The sequence below is a fragment of the Trichechus manatus genome, unplaced genomic scaffold (genome assembly GCF_000243295.1).
Source record: "Trichechus manatus latirostris isolate Lorelei unplaced genomic scaffold, TriManLat1.0 scaffold00026, whole genome shotgun sequence".
Lineage (NCBI taxonomy): Eukaryota > Metazoa > Chordata > Mammalia > Sirenia > Trichechidae > Trichechus > Trichechus manatus.
In genome coordinates this window covers 11,494,995-11,516,493 of record NW_004443962.1, presented here as the reverse complement: position 1 = coordinate 11,516,493, position 21,499 = coordinate 11,494,995, and the positions used below count along the sequence as shown (strand labels likewise).

Below are 21,499 nucleotides of genomic sequence, written 5' to 3'. Positions count from 1 at the left end.
AAGCAGACACTGGAGGGGAGTGAGACTGAGAAGGAAGAAGTGGCAATGGGTGAACTTTCACGCTTATCACCTGAAGGCAGACCCAGTCAGAACCAGGGAGGGTGTGTTATGCATTGAAATATGTCCCCCCAAAAGATATGTTGAAGTCCTAACCTGTGAACAGGAACTTGTTTAGAAATAGGGTCTTTGCAGATGCCATCAGCTAAGTTAACCTGAGGTTTCACTGGAGTAGAGTGGGTCCTAATCCAATGAGTGGCATCCTTATAAGAAAGCAGAGACAAGAGACAGAAGGAGGCATGTGAGGATGTAACAACAGAGTTAGCTGTAGCTGCAAGCTAAGGCAGGCCTGGGGCTACCAGAAGCTGAGAAAGACAAGAAAGGATGTTTCCCTAGAGCCTCTGGAGACGGCGTGGCCCTGCTGACACCTAAATTCAGATTTCTTGCCTCCAGAAGGGTGAGACAATAAATTTTTGCCATTTGAAGCCACTCACTTGTGATACTTTGTTACGGCAGCCCTAGAAAATTAATACAGGGTGGCCAAAAGCTTAGGTACAAACCTGGAGTCTGTTAACAGAGTGATTAACAAAGTTCAGGGTGACTAACAGAATTCATGACAGAGCTCAAGGTGTCATTAGGAGTTAGAAATAGAAGAGGGAAAGTCCAGAAATAAGAGCCCAAGAAGGAGGGCCCCAAATTCTTCATATAAACTCTGCCCAAATTACTGGCTGACCTCTAAACTATGCAAATATAGGCAGACTCCAAGCAGCCAGAGAAATCCAAACAACCAACTGGAGATTTGAGCTACTACCCACCACAGGAAGACAAAGTTTGGAGTTTCAGTTCAGCCAAGCTAATTGCCTGGTAAAACAAAATATCAATATCTTCAGGATAACATGACAGAGTCTAGACTCTAAAATGTCAAATATATACGTAACCGAAGTACCAGAAGAAGAGAGATGACATGGGTCATAAAATTTATCTGAAGATTAGTGGCCAAGATACTTCTGCTTCCAACCAAGATGTAGTAATACTGGCTGATTTATCCTCTCACCTTAAATAACTAAAAATTGAGACTAGTTCATAAAAGACATTGCAGCTTCCACTTTGCTGTCTTTTGAATCACGAGGACCCGCAAGCACCTACAGAGAGGTCCGTGTGGCACAAAACACCACTTGTCAGTCTTTGAGAGAGTCGTCTTAGAAGCAGATCCAAGTCAAGCCTTCAGAAAACCACAGCCTAATGAGACCCCAAACCAGAACCACTAAGCTAAGCTGCTCCCAAATCCCTGACTCACAGGAACTGTGAGATCATATATATTGTTATTTTTAAGCAACTAATTTTTAAAGTAATTTGTTATGCATCTATAGATAACTAATATGAATAGTGAAACTATTAAGCTTTAAAGATATGGGAAAAAATCTCAAGGCCTCCACGAAAAAGATCAAATAACTTACAAGGAAAAAAAAAATTCAGTGTAAGTTGGGACCAAGGATTTTATATCCAGTCAAGCTGTGTGCTTTAATATCAAAGTTACAGAAAAACAGTTTTAAACACACAAGAACTGAGGGGAATTCTGTACTATAAGCCCTTCTTGAAGAATCTACTAGTTTCATCTAACCAAAAGATGACTAGGAATTCTGCAGCAAAAAGACTGACGGTAACAATTTTAATTAATAAACCTGTAGATTATATGTTTCCAACCCCAACCCCCACTAAGGTGGGGATGAGGGTGGAAAATTAATGTACAAATGTTATATACTGAGACAAAGTAAAAATAATGCACTTTAAAAATGAGTGGAGAAGGCAAAGGGAAAAAGAAAAGTAAAATAAGCTCATTGATGGTTATTCAAGCAATAGGTAAGAGTTAAACACCATTAAAATCCTGACAAACTAGATAGTGAAAAGTGCAAACATACCCATTAGGACAAAACTACACACTTTCCTAAATATAAAAATAGAACAATAAATACCCAACAGGTCGAGAAGGAAACATAACAAAATACCACATAATACATATAATTACAAAATAATTTAAGAAAGCTGAGGCCAAAAACATCATTTATATCAATAAATGTAAATTGGATTGAATCATCTATCAAAAGCAGAAAAAGATTTTCCATTTGGCTCAGAAAGCAAAAGTTAAATACATCTAAACGTTGTACTCCCCCCCCCCGCCCCCACAAGCATATCTAAAACAAAAGGTTAAAAATTAAAGGATAGACAAAGAAATTCCCAAACAAAGGGAAATAAGAAGCAAACAGTGAAAGATATTCTGATAGCAGATAAAACAGAATTCAAGCCAAAAGTATTAAACATGACAAAGAATTGTATAATTCAATGCTAAGAACCACAATCATAATAAAGACAACTATGACTATCTACACACCAAATAATAAGCAAATACTTTTATGAAGCAAATACTATAGGAGATACAAGGAGACAAAGGGAGAAGCAAACTAATAACAGTAGACTTTAACATATCATCCTCATTACTGAAGTGGGTGGAGGTGGAATAAATAAGAATTAAGACAACCTAATGAACACCATCAATACGGTAGACTTTACAAATATATTTCAAATGTTACACCTGTACAGTAGAGAATACATCTAGTCTCTATTGATCATATTATAGGTCACAAAGAAACAAAATCCTTGATTTTCTTTTTAATATATATGAAATAGACAAACCACTAGCTAACTTGATCAAGAAAAAAACAGGGAGAAAGTACAAATTTACAAAATAAGAAAAGACAAAGGGAATAACCATTGAAATAGAAGAAATATTTAAAATTCATAAGAGACTAGTTTATAGACCTCTCAGATAACTTCCTAAGGAAATATAGATTACCAAAATTGACTCAGTTAGAGATAGAAAGCTTAAAGAGATTAATTTCAGAAAAAATAGAGAAAGTTATCAAGGAACTAACAGGAGGCTAAGATGGTATCTTAGGGTAATCATAACAAACCTTCAACTAGACAGTCCCAAGACTCCATAAATTGTTGCAGAGCATTGAAAATGAAGAAAAACTTCCTAATTGTTTTCTATGTGGAGGCAAGTCAAACATTGATGACAATACTTGAATAAAGATAATGCAAAAAAAGAAAAAGACCAGAAAACTACAGACCAATATTATTAATGAAAATCAACGCAAAAGTACACTAAATTAAATATTAGCAAAGAGAATCCAACCTCACACTAAAAACTTATACCATAATCAAGTGAGATTTATTCCAGGAATGCAAGAGTGATTGAATATTAGGAAAACTATATTAAGCGATCTGCTGCCAACCAAAAAGTCAGCAGTTCAAGCCCACCAGCCACTCCGTGGAAGAAAGATGTAGCAGTCTGCTTCCGTAAAGATTACAGCCTTGGAAACCTTATGTGGCAGTTCTACTCTGTCCTATAGGGTTGCTATGAGTTGGAATAAACTCAACGGCAAGGGATTTTAGTTTATTAATGTATTACACTGTGCTTGTAGATATAAGGGAAGGTAATACTATGATTATCTCTATAGATGCTGAAAAAGCCCTTGACAAAACTCAACACCTACTCCCGATTTTTATAAAAAGCATTCAAGAAAATTGTAATAAATGAACATTTTCTTAAACTGATAAAATATATATACCATAGTCCTAAAGCCAGTAACTTACTGGGGTAACACCAGAGGCATGTCCACTAAGGTAACAAAGCAAAAATGCCCACTATCTCTACTACTGTTCAATATTGTATAAGCAGTATTAGCTAATACAATTAGACAAAATAAGTTAGAGACATAAGAATTGATAAGGAAGAACAAATGTATCTCTATTTGCAGATTACCTTGCAATCTCTGTTTCATGCAGGGGAAGGCTTTCTATGATGCAAAATTAAGAGGCAAAAAAAGAAAAGACTGATAAAAATAAATAGATAGAAAAATAATAAAAAATCTATACGGCAAAAACACAACAAAAAAAGTCAAAAGCATTGATAAATTATGAGAAAATATTTGCAATGTACATAGCAAATAAAGAGCAAAGAACCTTAATCTATTTTTAAAAATAATAATAACTTGTTAAAAAGAACCAGAAAGGACCAAACAAAAACAGGGAAAAAACATAACCAGATAATTCCCAAAGAAAGATATAAAAATGACCCTGAAATATATGAAAAGATGTTCAACATCACTCATAATCAGAGAAATGTAAGTTAAAACCATACTGAGATAAAAATTTTCCCCTATCACACTGACAAAAATGAAAATCCATGACAACAGATTCTGTTGGCCAGGCTGTGGGTGCAGAATATTCTCATAAATTGCTGGTGAGAACTCAAATTCGTCTACAGGGCAATTTGAAATATCTAATAAAACTACACACGCACTTACTTTTGAATCAAAAATCCCAGGTTTAGGAATTTACCCTGAAGAAACATCTCCAACAATATGAAAATACATATTTACAAGGTAATTCACTGCAGATTTTTGGTAATTGAAAAATACTGCAGACACTCTGAGTGCCAGATGAGTTTTCCAGCTCTTGTGTAGTAAGCACTAAAAGGAAAAGGTGGCCACCAGACATATCAGTTTTGATTCAGGAAATTAACATTAACACAATAACACTATCTAATAGTCATGGATTGAATTATGTCCCACAAAAAATGTGTGTATCAGTTTGGCTAGGCCATGATTCCCAGTATTGTGTGGTTGTCCTCCATTTTGTGATTGTAATTTTGTTAAAGAGGATCAAAGCGGGATTGTAACACCCTTACTAAGGTCACTTCCCTGATCCAATGAAAAGGGAGTTTTCCTGGGGCGTGGCCTGCACCGCCTTTTATCTTACAAGAGATAAAAGGGAAGCAAGCAGAGAGTGGGGGACCTCATACCACCAAGAAAGTAGTGCCAGGAGCAGAGTGCATCCTTTGGACCCAGGATCCCTGCAAGGAGAAGCTCCTAGTCTGGAGGAAGACTGATGAGAAGGCTGACAGAGAGAGAAAGCCTTCCCCTGGAGCTGACGCCCTGAATTTGGACTTTTAGCCTACTTTAGTGTGAGGAAATAAACTTCTCTTTGTTAAAGCCATCCACTTGTGGTATTTCTGTTATAGCAGCACTAGATGACTAACATACTAATCGACAGACATTCAGATTTCACCAATTATACCACTTGTATCCTTTTTCTGTTCAGGATCCAATCTATAAATCAACCTTCGCATTTAGTTGTCATGACTCTTTAGTCTCCTTTGATGAAAAACAGTTTCTCAGTCTTGCTTTTTTACGACCTTGACACTTTTAAAGGATACTGTGATGGTTTACGAAGTCATGGTGGCACAGTGGTTAAAGCAATTGACTGCTAACCGAAAGTCCGTGGTTCAAAACCACCAGCCACTCCGTGGGAGAAAGATGTGGCAGTCTGCTTCCGTAGAGATTTTCAGCCTTGGACACTCTATGGGGTTGCTATAAGTCAGAATCAACTCCAAGGCAGTAGGTTTTATTTGCATTTTTTGGTGATGGTTAAGATTGTGTGTCCACTTGGCTAGGCCATGATTCTCAGTGGTTTTGCAGTTATGTAATGATGTAATTTGACATGTATGTGATAACGTAATCTGGCAGTTATGTAATGAGGTAATCATCCTCCATTTTGTGATCAGAAGTAGTTATCCCCCATTTTGTGATCTGATGTGAGCAGCCAATCAGTTGAAAGGGGAGTTTCCTGGGGGGGGGGGAGTGGCCTGCATCCAACATACATGGCAAAGCTCACAACACTCTGGATTCTGCATCTGACTTGTCATCCTTTGACCTCCAGTTCTTGGAACTTGAGCCAGCAGCTCTGCTTGACCTGCAGATCTTGGAATTTGCCAGCTCCCCCAATCCTGTGAGCCAGCAGCCTTCTACCTCACCTCCCGATTTTGGGTTCGTCAGCCTCTGCAACCATGTGAGTCAGGAGAAACCTTCAGTCTGATGCCTGACCCACAGATTTGGGACTTGCTGGCCTCCACAACTGCATGAGCCATTTCCTTGAGATAAAATTCTCTCTCTCTTTCTCTCTGTGTATACATATATGCTGTATATTATACACTTCACTGGTTTTGCTCCTCTAGAGAACCCAGCCTAAGACATTTGGTACCGAGGGTCATTCTAGAAAAACAAAATATTAAGAATGAGTTTTCTGAATTGGTTCTCAAATCTGGCTAGACTAAAATACACTGATGACTGTAAGGAGAAATACATAAAATATCACCACCATTGGATCAAATATTTGTGAGAAACAAGGCTCTGGGTAACTGTGTGTTTAACATCTTTCAGCATTTCTGCCAAACTGAGAAATATAGTGAGGCTGGTTGGTTGGCCCTGCTTTCACTAGACAAGGTGGTAAAAGAAAGAGATGAGCTCAGTCCCTCAGAGTCACCGCTTAAGCACTGCATAAACAACCTCAAAGTTGCCACTCTGTGCCCTGAAAGACATTTCCTGTAGAAATAGAGCTGATATTGCCGAAAACCAAACCCACGGTCTTATCATAAGAGTAGGTGAATTTCAATGCCAACTGAATTCACAACCTGGAATTGTGTCAAGTTAAAGTGAGGATATTGATTGGGAAGAAATGGGATCCTTTAAACTTGGGCTGGGGACATATGGACAGATAATCAAGAAGCTGGGGACACCGAGCCCCTAAATTCCATTGAATCACTCCTACCAACAGAACCAGCCCACCTACTCCCATCTGAAGAGATTACTCTATCTTTGTCTGCTAAGCCACCCTCCCCAGTAAAACCATTACCCCTTCCACCTCTATCTGATGAGATTAACCCAGCTGTGTCTGAAGAGCTTTTGTCTGAGATATCATCTGGGGCATTGCCTGGGACACCACCTGAGGCAAATGCCTTACAAGACATTGCTGAATATCCCCAGGACCTACCACCAACACTCATTTTTGTTTTTAGACCTATAATTATACTTAAGACCCAGTGAGCTCCAAGAGGTGAAGTACAAAATGTGACCCATGAGGAGGTATGCTACAGTCAAAAGAACTGTTTGGTTTTTTTATATATAAAAAGAGAAACCTGGGGAATATGTGTGGAATGACTATTAAGGGTCTGTGATAATGATGTAAGGAATATAAAGTTGGATAAGTCTGAGTTTATCGATATGGGCCCACTAAGCACAGATTCTTCATTCAATGTTTTGGCTCAAGAAGTTAGAAAAGAATCTAATAGTTTATTTGGTTGGTTCTCTGAAGTACGGTTTACACAGTGGCCTACACTAAATCAAGTTGAAATTCCAGATCTGCCTTGGTATACTGTAGAAAAAGGTATCCAAAGGCTTAGGGAAGTTGGCATGTTAGAGTGGATTTATCAGGTTGGACCCACAGACCCACCCATGAAGTGCCCAGAGGACACATCTTTCACCACAACAGTGAGGAACAAATTTGTGAAGGGAGGCCCAGCATCCTTGAAGGCTGCTGTGATTACTATTTTATATAAGTCAGATTTGACTGTGCAAACTTCCCTAACTGAATTAAGACACTTAACTACAACTGGGCTGATTGGACCCAGTGGTGGTAGGGGCCACCTGGCAGCACTTAATTGCCAAAGACAAGGTGGGCATGGTTACCATAATGGACAGCAGAGTCAAAGCAGTAATCAGAATAGCCTGACTTGTATGGGCTTATGGCATTGGCTACTTAGTCATGGTGTCCCTAGAAGTGAAATAGATGGGAAATCTACTAAATATTTACTTGATCTGTACAAGCAGAAGAATTCCAGGTCAAGTGAATGGCAGTCTGACTCAAATTGCCAGAACAGAATCAGTCAATTCCCAGACTTGAGCTAGTTTACAGAACCACAACCCCTTAAGTTAAGGGGAGGTCGGGTCCCTGTGAGGAAGGACCCCACTACATTGCCAAAAATTTATACTGTTAATCTTTCTCCCAGCCTTCCCTAAAGGGATCTATGACCTTTCACAAGACAGACTGTTCATAGGGGAAAAGGAAAATCAGACTTTTTGAGGATTACTGGGCACTGGCTCTGAACTGACACTAATTCCAGGATACCCAAAATGTCACTGTGGCCCACCAGAGTGGGGGATGTATGGAGGTCAGATTACTCATGCAGTCTTAGCTCAGGTCCGTCTCACAGCAGATCCAGTGGATCCCTGAACCCATCCTGTAGTGATTTCCCCATTTCCAGAATGCATAATTGGAATAGACATCCTCAGCAACTGGCAGAACCTCCGCATTAGATCCCTAACACGTGGAGTAAGGGCTATTATGGTAGGAAAGGCCAAGTAAAAGCCATTAAAACTGCCTCTACCTAGGAAAATAGTAAACCAAAAGCAATACCACATTCTTGGAGGGACTCTAGAGATTACTGCCATCGTCAAGACCTTGAAGGATGCAGAGGTGGTTATTCCTACCACATCCCATTCAACTCACCTATATGGCCTGTGTAAAAATGGACAGATCTTAGAGAATAACAATGGATTATTATAAACTTAACCCGGTGGTGACTCCAATTGCAGCTGCTGTTGAAGATGTGGATTCATTGCTTGAGCAAATTAATACATCTCTTGGTACCTGGTATGTAGCTATTGATCTGGCTAATGCCTTTTTCTCCATACTTGTATCGAAGAACCACAGAAGTAGTTCACCTTCAGCTGCCAAGGCGAGCAATACACCTTCACTGTCCTACATTAAGGGTATATCAACTCTCCAGCCCTATGTCCTAATTTAGTCCACAGGGACCTTGATCACCTTTCCCTTACACAAAACATCACACTGATCCATTACATTGATGACATCACACTGATTGGACCTAGTAAGGAAGAAGTATCAATGACTTTGGACTTATTGGTAAGACATTTGGGTGTGCTAGAGGGTGGGAATTTTTTTTTTCAACGTGCAGGTTACTGGACAAGACCAGGCATGCTGGGATGTTGTCCTCAATTCTTTTTTTAATAGTAAATTGTGTCATTTTTTTAAACTGTACTTTAGATAAAGCTTTACAGAACAAACTAGTTTCTCATTAAACAGTTAGTACACATATTGTTTTATGACATTGGTTAACAACCCCATAACATGTCAACACTCTCCCGTCTTGACCTTGGGTTCCCTATTACCAGCTTTTAGAAGGTGGGAAATTAACCCGACAAAAATTTAGGCGTCTTCCACCTCAGTGAAATATCTAAGGGTCCAGCAGCGTGGGGCATGTCGAGACATTCCTTCAAAACTGAAGGATAAGATGTCACATCTGGCTTCTCCTACAACTAAAAAGGAGGCACAACACCTAGTGGGCCTCTTTGGATTTTGGAGGCAACATATCCCTCATTTGGGTGTGCTAGTCTGGCCTATTTATTAGATGACTCAAAAAGCTGCTAGTCTTGAGAGGGGTCCAGACCAAGAGAAGGCTCCGCAACAGGCCCAGACAGCCATGCAAGCCACTCTGCTACTTGGGCCATATGATTGGGCTGATCCAGTGGTGCTTGAAGTGCCAGTGGCAGATAGAGATGCTGTTTAGAGTCTTTGGCAGGCAACTACTGGTGAGTCAAAGCACAGATCCTTAGGATTTTGGAGAAAAGCTCTGCCATCTTCTGCAGGTAACCACTCTTCTTTTGAGAAACAGCTTTTGGATTGTTATTGGGCCTTAGTAGAGACTGAATTCTTAACCATGGACCACTAAGTCACCATAAGGCCTGAGCTGTCCATCATGAACTGGGTGTTGTCTGACCCACACAGTAATTAAGTCGGATGTACACAGCAGCACTCCATCCTTAAATGGAAGTGGTATATATGAGATCAAGCTCGAGCAGGACCTAAAGTCACAAGTAAGTTACGTGAAGATGTGGCCCAAATGCCCATGGTCTCCATGCTTGTCACATTACCTTTCCTCTCCCAGTCTGCACCTTATGATCAGTTGACTGAGGAAGAGAAAACTAGTGCCTGGTTTACAGGTAGTCTGATCATTAAGGTTGTCTGTCAACTTGGCTGGGCCATGATTCTCAGTGGTTTAGCAGTTATGATGTAGTTTGGCAGTCATATAATGATGTAATCACTTCCATGATGAGATCTGATATAATGTGATACCTCCATGATGGGATATGCTATGAGTAGCCAATCAGTTGAAAGGGAATTTCCTTGGGGGTGTAGCCTGCATCCAACAAGGCTTGCGGGCTTTTGCTCACTCTGAATCCTGCAGCTGGCTCCTGTTCATCTGCCCTCCGGTTCCTGGGGCTTGAACTAGCAGCTTATCTGCCGATCTTGGGATGTGTTGGCCTCCACAGCCTGTGAGCCAGAGGCCTGTTGTCTGACCTGTCAATCTTGGGTTTGCCAGCCCCTGCAGCTACATGAGTTAGGAAAAGCCTCCAGCCTGACCCACAGACTTGGGACTTTTCAACCTCTACAACCACGTGAGCCATTTCCTTGATATAAATCTCTCTCTCTTTCTCTCTCTCTATATATACACTTCACTGGTTTTTCTTCTCTAGAGAACCCATCCTAAGACAGATGGTTATGCACAATATGCAGGCACAACTTGGAAGTAGACAGTGGCAGCACTGCAGCCCCTTTCTGGGACCTCCCTGAAGGACAGTGGTGAAGGGAAATCCTCCCAATGGGCAGAACTTCAAGCAATGCATCTGGCTGTTCACTTTGCTTGTGAGGAGAAATGGCCAGATATGCAACTGTATAGTGATTTATGGGCTGTGGCCAATGGTTTGGCTGGATGGTCAGGGATTTGGAAGAAACATGAATGGAAAATTGATGACAAGGAGGTATGGGGAAGAGGTATGTGGATAGAGCTCACTGAACAGGCCAAAGAAGTGAAGATACTGGTGTCTCATGTGAATGCTCACCAAAGGGTGGCCTCGGCAGAGGAGGATTTTAACCATCAAGTGGATAGGATGACGCGCTCTGTGGAAACCAGCCATCCTCTTTCCCCAGACACTCCCCTCATTACCCAATGGGCTCATGAACAAAGTAGCCATGGTGGCAAGGATGAAGGTTATGCATGGCCAGCAACATGGACTTCCACTCACTAAGGCTGACTTGGCTACAGCCACTGCTGAGTGCCAAATCTGGCAACAACACAGATCAACACTGATTACCCGATATGGTACCATTCCTTAGGGCAGTCAGCCAGCAACCTGGTGGCAGGTTGATTACACTGGACCACTTCCATCATGGAAAGGGCAATATTTTGTCCTCGCTGGGATAGACACTGAATCTAAATATGGATTTGCCTTCACTGCACACAATGCTTCTGCCAGAAATACCATCCATGAACTAACAGAATGCCTCATCCACCGTCATGGTACCCTACACGGCATTTTCTCAAAGGGACTCACTTCACAGCAAATGAAGTATGGCAATGGGCCCACACTCATGGAATTCACTGGTCTTAGCATGTTCCCCAATATCCTGAAGCAGCTGGCTTGACAGAATGATGTAATGGCCTTCTAAAAACATAATTATGGCACCGGCTAGGTGACAATACCTTGCAGGGTTGGGGCAATGTTCTCCAGGAGGCTGTATATGCTCTAAACCAGCATCCAATATATGGTGCTGTTTCTCCCATAGCCAAGATTCATGGGTCTAGGAATCAAGGGGTGGAAATGGGATCGGCACCACTCACTGTTACCCCTAGTGACCTGCTCACAAAATTTTTGCTCCTATCCCCATATCCCTATGCTCTGCAGGCCTAGAGGTCTTAGTTCCAAAGGGAGGAATGCTCCCACGAGGAGACACAACACTGACTCCAATAACTGGAAGTTAAGAATGCCACCTGGCCACTTTGGGCTCCTCATGCCTCTGGATCAACAGGCAAAGAAGGGAGTTACCATATTGGCTGATGTGACTGATACTGATTACCAAGGGAAAATCGGATTGCTGTCACATAATGGAGGTAAAGAAGAGCGCAGGTGTCCCCCGTTTTTCAAAAGTTTGCTTTACGCCACTTCGCTTTTACAAAAGATCTACATTAGTACCTGTTTTCACTAACCAAAAGATATCCAAAGAGAATTTTTGCTTTTACAAAAAAAGTCCAAAAACAGAAACAGTGTTCAGTGTTTGTTTTGCAGCAAGCTGTTAAAGAGGCAGCGCACACCCCAAGCAGTGAGAGTGGCATCGCCAAGCTCCTTCCCCAGGAACTGCATTAAGTATTTCAGCATCAAGCTACCATATCTTTGAACTTTGTCTGTGAAACTATATGTACATACATTATTTCTACTTTATATAGGCTATGTATTTATCATATCATTCCTGAATTTATTATATGCTGGAGCCCGTGACACAGTGGTTAAGAGCTTGGCTGCTAACGAAAAAGTATGGCAGTTCAAATCCACCAGCCACTCTTTGGAAACCCTATGGGGGCAGTTCTACTCTGTCCTAGAGGGTCACTATGAGTCGGAATCAATTTGACAGCAATGGGTTTGGTTTTTTTCAGGGTTTCTTAAATTATATGTTAGTGTTGTTTTAGGTTTTATGTGTTATTCGGTATGATTTAGTAGGTTATTTTTTGGGTCTGGGAACACTCAAAAAATCTTCCCATATAAATTAATGGTAGTTCCTTCTTTGCTTTATGCCATTTAAGCTTACAAAAGGTTTCATAGGAAGGCCGTACTTTCAGTTAGTGGGGGAAACCTGTATGTTTGGAATACAGGAGATCCCTTAGGACATCTCTTAGTACTACCATGCCCTGTGATTAAAGTCAGTGGAAAATTACAGCAACCCAATTCTGACATGACTACCAATGCTCTAGTCTCTTTCAGGAATGAAGGGTTGGGTCACCCCACCAGGCAAAGAATCATGACCAGCTGAAGTTCTTGCTGAGGGCAAAGGGAATACAAAATGGGTAGTGAAAGAAGGTAGTTCTAAATACCAGCTATGAACACATGACCAGTGGCAGAAACGAGGACCGTAATTGTTTTTAGCATTTCTTCCTTCTTTTGTAATACATATGTGTGTGTGTATCAAAAATATCTTTGTTTTCTTCCCTCTCTTATCCCATTACTTATTATAAAATATAAGATGTAAATAAGGCTAGGGCGTTTTTGGTCATACGCACGTTAGTTGCTATTATGTGAGACCCAAGTATTACTTTGGAATTGTCTTTATTTCGAGATTGTATATGATTTAAGGAGATGTGTACAGGTGCCAGGTTGACAAGGGGTAGACTGTGATGGTTAAGGTTGTGTGTCATCTTGGTTAGGCCATGATTCTCAGTGGTTTGGTAGTTATGTACTGATGTAGTTTGGCAGTTATGTTATGATGTAATCTGGAAGTTATGTGATGAGGTAATCATCCTCCATTTTGTCATCTGATATAGTCATGCCCCATCTTATAATCTGTTGCGAGCAGCCAATCAGTTGAAAAGGGAGTTTCCTTGGGGGTGTGGCCTGCATCCAATGCATACAGATGTTCTGGCAAAACCTACATGCTCTGGATCCTGCATCCAACTTATCATCCTCTGACCTCTGGTTCTTGGGACGTGAGCCAGCAGCCTTCCACCTGACCTGCAGATCTTGGTATTCGCCAACTCCTATAACCTCGTGAGCCAGCACCCTTCCACCTGACCTGTTGATTTTGGGTTCGTCAGCCCCTGCAATCACATGAGTCAGCAGAAGCCTCCAGCATGATGCCTTCCCATGGACTTGGGACTTGCCAGCCTCCACAACTGCATGTGCCATTTCCTTGAAAATTTATATATACACACATATATATATGCACACATATGCTTCATTGGCTTTGTTTCTCTAGAGAACCCAGCCTAAGACAAGTACTGACCAATTATTTTGTAGAATGTTGATAAGAATACCCCAGAAGTGATGTATCACATGAGGAAGTACATGATGTCAATTTCTCCTATTACTGGTATCACTAATTTTGATCAATAAAGGTTCTGGGCTTTCAGAAGAGGCATACCCCTAGTAGTAACAGCCTTAGCATAATACCAGAAGTAATCCCAAAATGTGTTTACAAAACAAACAACTTTTTTCCAACTAAATTTTTAAAAATGTGTACTACCTTCAGATGACTCCCTGAGAGAGTTCAGGATGATTTGTGGTACATTGTTACCATATAAAGATACTCCCACATATAGAGATACTCCCAGATTTTTTCACCTCATAAAATCTCAGTACATATTTCTGGATACATATGTTTATATCTCAAGATTTTCTTGACAATCAGACGCTCCAGTAGAGATCTACATCTTTAGAAATAGAGTTTAAATCATATTGTAGGTAGACTTCAACCAGAGGTACACCCCAAAGTGACAAAGCTACTAATTCTAAAGCAGAGACCTAATTTTCAAACAAACTGGGGTGAACTTGGAAACCCTGGTGGCAGAGTGGTTAAGAGCTATGGCACTAACCAACAGGTCAGCAGTTCGAATCTACCAGGTGCTCCTTGGAAACCCTATGGGGTAGTTCTACTCTGTCCTACAGAGTCGGTATAAGTCAGAATCGACTCAACGGTAATTTTTTTTTTTTTTTTCCTGAAAACTGAAGACATTTAATCTACAATGTTTCCCCTTGTCTTTGAGCTCTAGCTAAAGAACTGGAGTGCACTGCTAAAATTGAAGCAGTGAGAAATAATCGCTAAAAGCTTAACACTAGGGAAAAATGACAGAAAGCCAGTCACAAATCATAGAGCACAGAGCAATCTGGAGCAGACTGAAATAGTCTACACATTTCAATAGCTCCTATAAGTATCACTACTATGCAATATAGTAACTAATATTTAGAATAACACAAAGCCATCAATAAAAGGTTAAAACACATTGTTTTAAAAAGAGAGTGTAAAGTACTTTTAACTAGATTTCCATCAAAGCTGTTAAAATTGTTTTTAAAGTGTAACCCTAAATTACTGAAAATACACATAAATGTATATTGCCCTGTTGAAGTCAAATAAGTAAGCTATAAGAATATCTGCTATAATACCATACACATTTCTGAAGAAGAAAAAAATATACATATACCTCATGTACTACAAAATCACACATTAAAACTGTGGACTTGTGAGAAAAATAGTTGAGACAGACCATTCAAAATCTATGGAGCTTTATAGCCAGAGCATTGATAAACACAATAATAATGTAGAAAATACTAGCACTGTTAAGCTCAGTATTTCCACCTATTATCAACCCTGAAATGTCTTCTTTCTTTGAGATGTAGGTCCTATTAGAGGGCATTCACTTCCAAAAGAGACTATGTTCATCAAAACTAAAAATCTGATCTTCATTATACTATCATATGTAGCCTTCCTTATATCATAGTTTTTGATACAGGAAGAAGGGTTCCATGGGTGGGGGGTAGTAGGAAAGTGTGTTCCCCAAAATATGCACAAAAATGGCCCTTGAGAGAAAGAGCCAGCCTTTGGACATATGCCAGCATTCAATATCTAACAGATACAAATACCATTAACAAAGAAGAGTTTTCCCCGTTTACCTCTCAGCCCTCTTCCCACCTTAAACCTTAAGATTACAAAAGAGGGAAAGTAAACAGGGGAGGAAATATGCAAGAGCCAAGAAGATAGTAACACTTTGCCCTTTCCCTCCCTAAACATTTAACAGGTTTCAGAGCCTGGGTTAGGCCAAAACTGGGCGGAAGGGAAGAAGCTTAAACCGGAAATGAGATTGACGCTTGGATTTAGAACAAAATTTTAACATCTGAAAATAAAACTATTTGTTAATACCTAAAAGTGACTAAATAGCTATAGGATTTGCCTAAGATTCCACATAGGAGTGAGTCCAAAGAACAGCAATAGAGAAAATAATTAAGCTATTCCTTTATTGGAATTAACGAGCTTAGCTGCCAACCAAAAGATGGGCAGTTCGAATCTACCCAGAGGCACCTCACAATCTACTTCTGAAAAATCAGACACTGAAAACCCTATGGAACACAGTTCTACTCTGACACACACGTGGAGGCCAAGAGTCAGAGTCAACTCCACAGCAACTGGTTGGGTTTTTTTTTGTTCCTTGATTATATGTCGAGTCCAGCCCATTCAATGAATTGGTTGTACTTGCACACACACACACAGACTCATACAAGATAGTCAAGAAATTCTCTTGACTAGCTTTTGAGGGACTAGTATTCCAAAGAACATCTGAGAGAAGCACACTTTAAGGTGCTCTTCCATAAAGAATGTTCTAAGATGAGCCTGGACACATACTGAAAATCAAATCCACCAAAGCAGAAAGCATAAGTACCTGCACTTTCACTCAATCCTTCTAGGAGGGAATTACAAATTTTAAAAAACCTCTTTTAAGTTGAACAATATTTGAAGAATAATCCTCAAGGAAGGAAAAGCAGACACATTTTTATTCCACTTCAGTGTGTCATGAGATCATCTAAGAGAAAGATATTTTAATACATTATCTATCATTTACAAATTGACATGACTGTTCATTTAATAATCCTATGCAGATAGAGGGACTTTCTTACCTTTTGAAAGGGACAGCATTTTTCAGAACTGCCTCCACCTCAGCAGTATTTGCTCTGGCAAGATCTGCCACAGTGAGAAAGCCGGCAGCATAGAGGAACCTGGCTCGCTGTGCGTTAAGTAAGGACACTCGGATCAGGTCACACAGCTCCCTCTGGACACCAAATGTGAGACGCTTCTGAAATTGCGAAAGTAGTAGTTCCATGTTGTGCCAGCCCAGGCGATTGGAAAATACTGTAATCATCCCTAGAATATTCATAGAATGTTTGTTGAATCAAGAATTCTTTATAGGCTTCACTTTTCATTTCTTTAGACGGACTTTTTAAAAAATTTTCATATGGGTTGAATTGTCTGTCCCCAAAATATGTGTTGGAATTCTAACCCCTATACATGTAGATGTGATCGCTTTTGGGAATATAGTTTTCTTTTTTATGTTAAGGAAGCCATAAGGGTGTGGTGTAGGTCCTAAGCCAATCACTTTTGGGATATAAAAGGGGCAGATTAGGCACAGAAGGAAGCACAAATGGAAAAAGATTGATGCCATGTGAAGCTCACCAAGGGACCGAGGAAGAGAAGCTGAAAGAGACAAGGATTTCCCCCCAGAGCACAGACAGAGCCTTCCCCTAGAGCCAGTGCCCTGAATTAGGGCTTCTAGTCTCCTAAACTGTGAGAAAAGAAATTTCTGTTCATTAAGGCCACCCACTTGTGAAATACTTTCTGTTATAACAGCAGTAAGAAACTAAGACAATTTTGTTTGCTTTTCTGCTACAGAACTGTAAGGTTTAACAGGCCTATTAATTAGTAATTTGATGAGAAAAGAGAGACCACTGTGTGCTCCCTTCGGCAGCACATATACTAAAATTGAAACAATACAGAGAAGATTAGCACAGCCCCTGCGCAGGGATGACACGCAAATTCATGAAGCTTTCCATATTAAAAAAGAGAGAGAGAGAGAGACCATTGAGAACTTTGTTTCTTCTTGCAACAGGCAACAGAAAAGGAAAAAGAAAACAGAAAGGAAAGGGATGGTCAGCAAGATATTAAGAAACGGAAGGGGGACAAGGGCCAAACATTCAGCTGGCTTCCAGTACTGTCTAGCAGGGTAACTGAACCCGGAACCATAATTTTAAGTTTTCTGATGATGACAGGGACTACTCAAAATTATGGCTTTAATGTAGGGTCCTACATTAAAATGAAATTTGGAAAAAAAAAAATCTTAAACTTGACCTCAAACCACAGTCTTAAATAAATGTGGAAAACTTTGTTTAACTGACCTGCATAAACAGCAGCTGATTGTTGCAAAGACTGAATTTGTCCACGATTGCATCCATATTTCTGATTAATTTCCTTTAAGGGAACTTCACTGATTAAATCTAATAACACAAGACTGGTGAAAAACCTGAAAAGTAAATCACCAAAAGTATAGTAAAAGTTCACTTATGTCTACTGTGAAAGTGCAATGTTTGTTTCAAAACAATTAAATTAAGAACCAAAAAGGCAACAGAGGGTTTACACACCCCGGGAAGATTCTTAATGGGAAAAAGTGAACGGAAAAAGACTGAGATCAATGTTTGCAAAGCAAGTTCTGACATAAAACTTTTTAATAGCAAAGAACTAGTATCTGTATAACAAAAATATTTTCCACATATTTCAATACTGCTAACTAATTTTAAGAAATAAGGCTTGGCTCAAGAAACATGAAAGCATAAAAATTTTAAAGACAACTTGATATTTAGCTATATGCTTATTTAAGCATATTGCAATAAAATGGCACAATCTGAACATCCAATCCAGTTTAGATTGGTAAATGAAGGGCAACACTGGCATAAAAAATCGAAGTATATAAATCCTTATAAAATTTACACTTGACTCTGTTGTGAATGATACATAGGCTCACCATAAGTTGGAATCAACTTGACAGCAACTGGAACTGAAAATATTTTAAGAAAAGTAATTTTATTAAATTTCAAAAAAGCTAAAAGCCTGTCCAATTCCGCCATCTGAATTTTTTAATTGGCACTTTCCTACTAAGAATGAGTAACTTCTCAAGAGAAAAAGCATAACCCCAAAGGAAGCTACACTAAGTTGGCAGTTGTTCTGATTCACATCTTCTTTAAGAAAGGGAAGTAATACAATGTTTTGATTTAAAATATCTTTTTATATAATGTTGTCTGCTAAACTATAAGCCGTATGTAGAAAGTAAAATAACAACAAATTCAGTAAATACAGGAAATTTTAAAAGTGTACTATAGTCAGCCAAAATTTTTATTTGACTGATGAAAATGACTACAATAAACTAGACATCTAGTGTAAACCAGAGACTGCATCAAACACTGGAGAGTCCAGGCTCCTTGATGGTTACCTTTTATGGATGGCCATTTGCCGGTGCTGTCTCTCAGTTCTGGCTACTACTTTCCCCTTCACACAGCGAGCCAAGAACCCTTCTTCAACCCCGACTAGCTCTGCTACCCGTTTCATAGAAGTAGGCAACTTCTCCCATAAACAAAAAAATCGGTACCAATCAATAGTAGTCCAATCCTCAAACATTGGTGTAACCTAAAACGAAAATGTGTCATTCATTAGGTAAAACTACGACATTACAAAGGGAGCAAAATTGCAAATGTAAAACTTCATATTAAAAACAAAGGTCTCAGTATTTGAAAAAGTGATAATATTTCATTTCTGAGCAAACTTCATTTATCCACAGAACAACTTACAGCCAGGACAAAAGGAAAAGAGGCCACTTAGCATACAAACTAGATTTTACAGAACCCAAGTACTTTAATCACCCCATTGCCGGCGAGTCGATTCCAACTCATAGCGACCCTATAAGGCAGAGTAGAACTGCCTCATAGGGTTTCCAAGAAGCGCCTGGTAGATTTGAACTGGTGACCTTTTGGTTAGCAGCTGTAGCTCTTAACCACTACGCCACCAGGGTTTCCACTTTAATCACAGACCTTTTAATCTCAATACCTGATGTTAGGTACAATCTTAGGTATTTTATATGATTTGCAAGAAAGAATCAGTAAAATGGAAGGGAGAGCTTCTGGAAATAGAAAGAATTAGGCAATCTGGAAGATGACATATATACTGGAGAATTTACTAGAAATAAAGATATGTATTAAATATTTACTAAGATGTCAAACACTCACCAAAGATTGTCAGCCCTGAGGTGAGTAGTAGTATTATGTTTAATTTAACAAATGAGGAAATGGATTCTTAAAAGAGGTTAAGTACTTTACCAAGGTCATACAGTTACTAAGTGATGAGAATGGAGTTGAACTAAGGCAGTCTGACCCCAGAGCCCCTAATCTCAGCCACTGTATAACAAATGAGACTTATTCTTAAGGCTATGGTGGATGACCTGCTTTGATATTATACCTAGGCATACTGTAGGACACAGAACTTTGAGCCCAGTGTTGTCACTCATGTATTACATGTTTGCAAGAAAAAAAAAAGGCCCTGTCCACACACTTCTCCTCTGCTCACCTCTGTATAGTGTTTTTTACTGAAACACATTTCCTGATAAGCCTTCTTAATTGAGGATCTCAATTTTACCCCCACTCGTTACTTATCAAAATGCATGCATCTGCTCTTAATTGACAAAATAAATTATTTCTGTTCAGGTTCTTGCCAGGGAATATGACCTCAAACACAACGTTATCCAATTCTTATCAAAGTCTTTGCTATAAGGGATAACATTCACAGAGGTCTATCTAATGTAAACAAACTTGAAAAATTCCTAATTACATTTATTGTAGATACCTTATCAAGGATATAAGTCACAAAATAGCTTCTTAAGACTAAATTTCTCTTAGGCAGTGAGATGCAATCCTTTTTCTACATACTTGTTTTGCTTTTTACCTTATGAATATTGAAACTAATCAAGCTCCTCTCTTTGCTTTAGTAGCTAGAAAGCTCAGAAGCAGAGCTGGCAATAGTAATTGTACATTATTTAATGGCAAGCATGGTTATGTACTGTGATCATTAAGGTTGTGTGTCAACTTGGCTGGGCCATGATTCTCAATGGTTTGGCAGTTATGATGTAGTCTGGCAGTTGTATAATGATGTGATCACCTCCATGATGGGATCTGCTGTGGGTAGCCAATCAGTTGAAAGGGAGTTTGCATGGGGTGTGGCCTGTATCCAATACAGGTGGACTTTCTGGCAATGCTCCTGGACTTTTGCTTGCTCTGGATCCTGCAGCTGGCTCCTGTTTGTCTGACCTTCGGTTCTTGGGACTTGAGCTAGTAGCTTACCTGCCGTCTTGCCTGCTGATCTTGGAATTCGTCAGTCTCTGCAGCCTGTGAGTCAGAGCCCTGCTGTCTGACCTGCCAGTGTTGAGTTTGCCAGCCTCCTGCAGCTACTTGAGTCAAGAGAAGCCTGACCCAGAGACTTGGGACTTTCCAGCCTCTATAACCATGAGAGGCATTTCCTTGATATAAATCTCTATATATAGGTATTTATACGCTTTACTGGTTTTGCTTCTCTAAAGCACACAGCCTAAAACACGTACCAACCTTTGTTTGAGTTTTACATTATGATCTTATTTTTAACTTCTTGGCATCCCATCGTCCTTTGCTGCTCTCTTATATACTATAAAATATATTTTTTTTTGTAAAGCACCCCAAATTATTTTTGAAAGGAGGTTGAAGATAGGTGGGTAGGTAAGCAAATAGATTAAAAAGTCACTAGAACATTTAGCTTCTTACTTTAAAACAACTTTCTTCTTCTATATCCTCACCACTACTAACTTAGTCAAGGAAAACAAATAAGACGTTCCATTAAGATATCTTTGATCCTCAGAATTCTATGTATTTTCTTCCTGTTTTTCACAAATATAATAGTGAAGAAAACAGAACTTACCAGATAGACAATATGCAGGTCATTCTCCAAAACAAAGCTCTTCATTGCTCTTTGTAGGTCAGCAAAGATATCTAAAGTATCCATTGGAGAAAGTGAAGAAGAAAGAGTAGCCAAACCAAGATGTGTTGGATGATACACTTTTCCTAGTTTGGGCATGAGAAAGTGGGGGTGAAAGAGTAGGGAAGCATATGTTTACAAAAGTAAATAAAGTAAAACTAATTAATTA

General features: G+C 39.6%; 1 protein-coding gene and 1 non-coding gene across 2 annotated transcripts in view; one reads left to right on the top strand and one right to left on the bottom strand.

Moving 5' to 3' along the window:
* Positions 1-21,499, bottom strand: part of POLQ (DNA polymerase theta) — a 103,611-nt gene that overhangs the window by 52,051 nt on the left and 30,061 nt on the right. Inside the window, exons 11-14 of the mRNA XM_023728683.1 lie at positions 21,274-21,416; positions 18,770-18,963; positions 17,682-17,806; positions 16,410-16,653 (exon numbers count right to left, since the gene is read on the bottom strand). Coding sequence (XP_023584451.1) covers positions 16,410-16,653; positions 17,682-17,806; positions 18,770-18,963; positions 21,274-21,416 — 706 coding nt within the window. The remainder of the gene's footprint in view (positions 1-16,409; positions 16,654-17,681; positions 17,807-18,769; positions 18,964-21,273; positions 21,417-21,499) is intronic.
* LOC111820102 (U6 spliceosomal RNA) lies at positions 17,239-17,345 on the top strand. Its single transcript, XR_002823632.1, has one exon. It is a non-coding gene; the product is annotated as a U6 spliceosomal RNA (small nuclear RNA).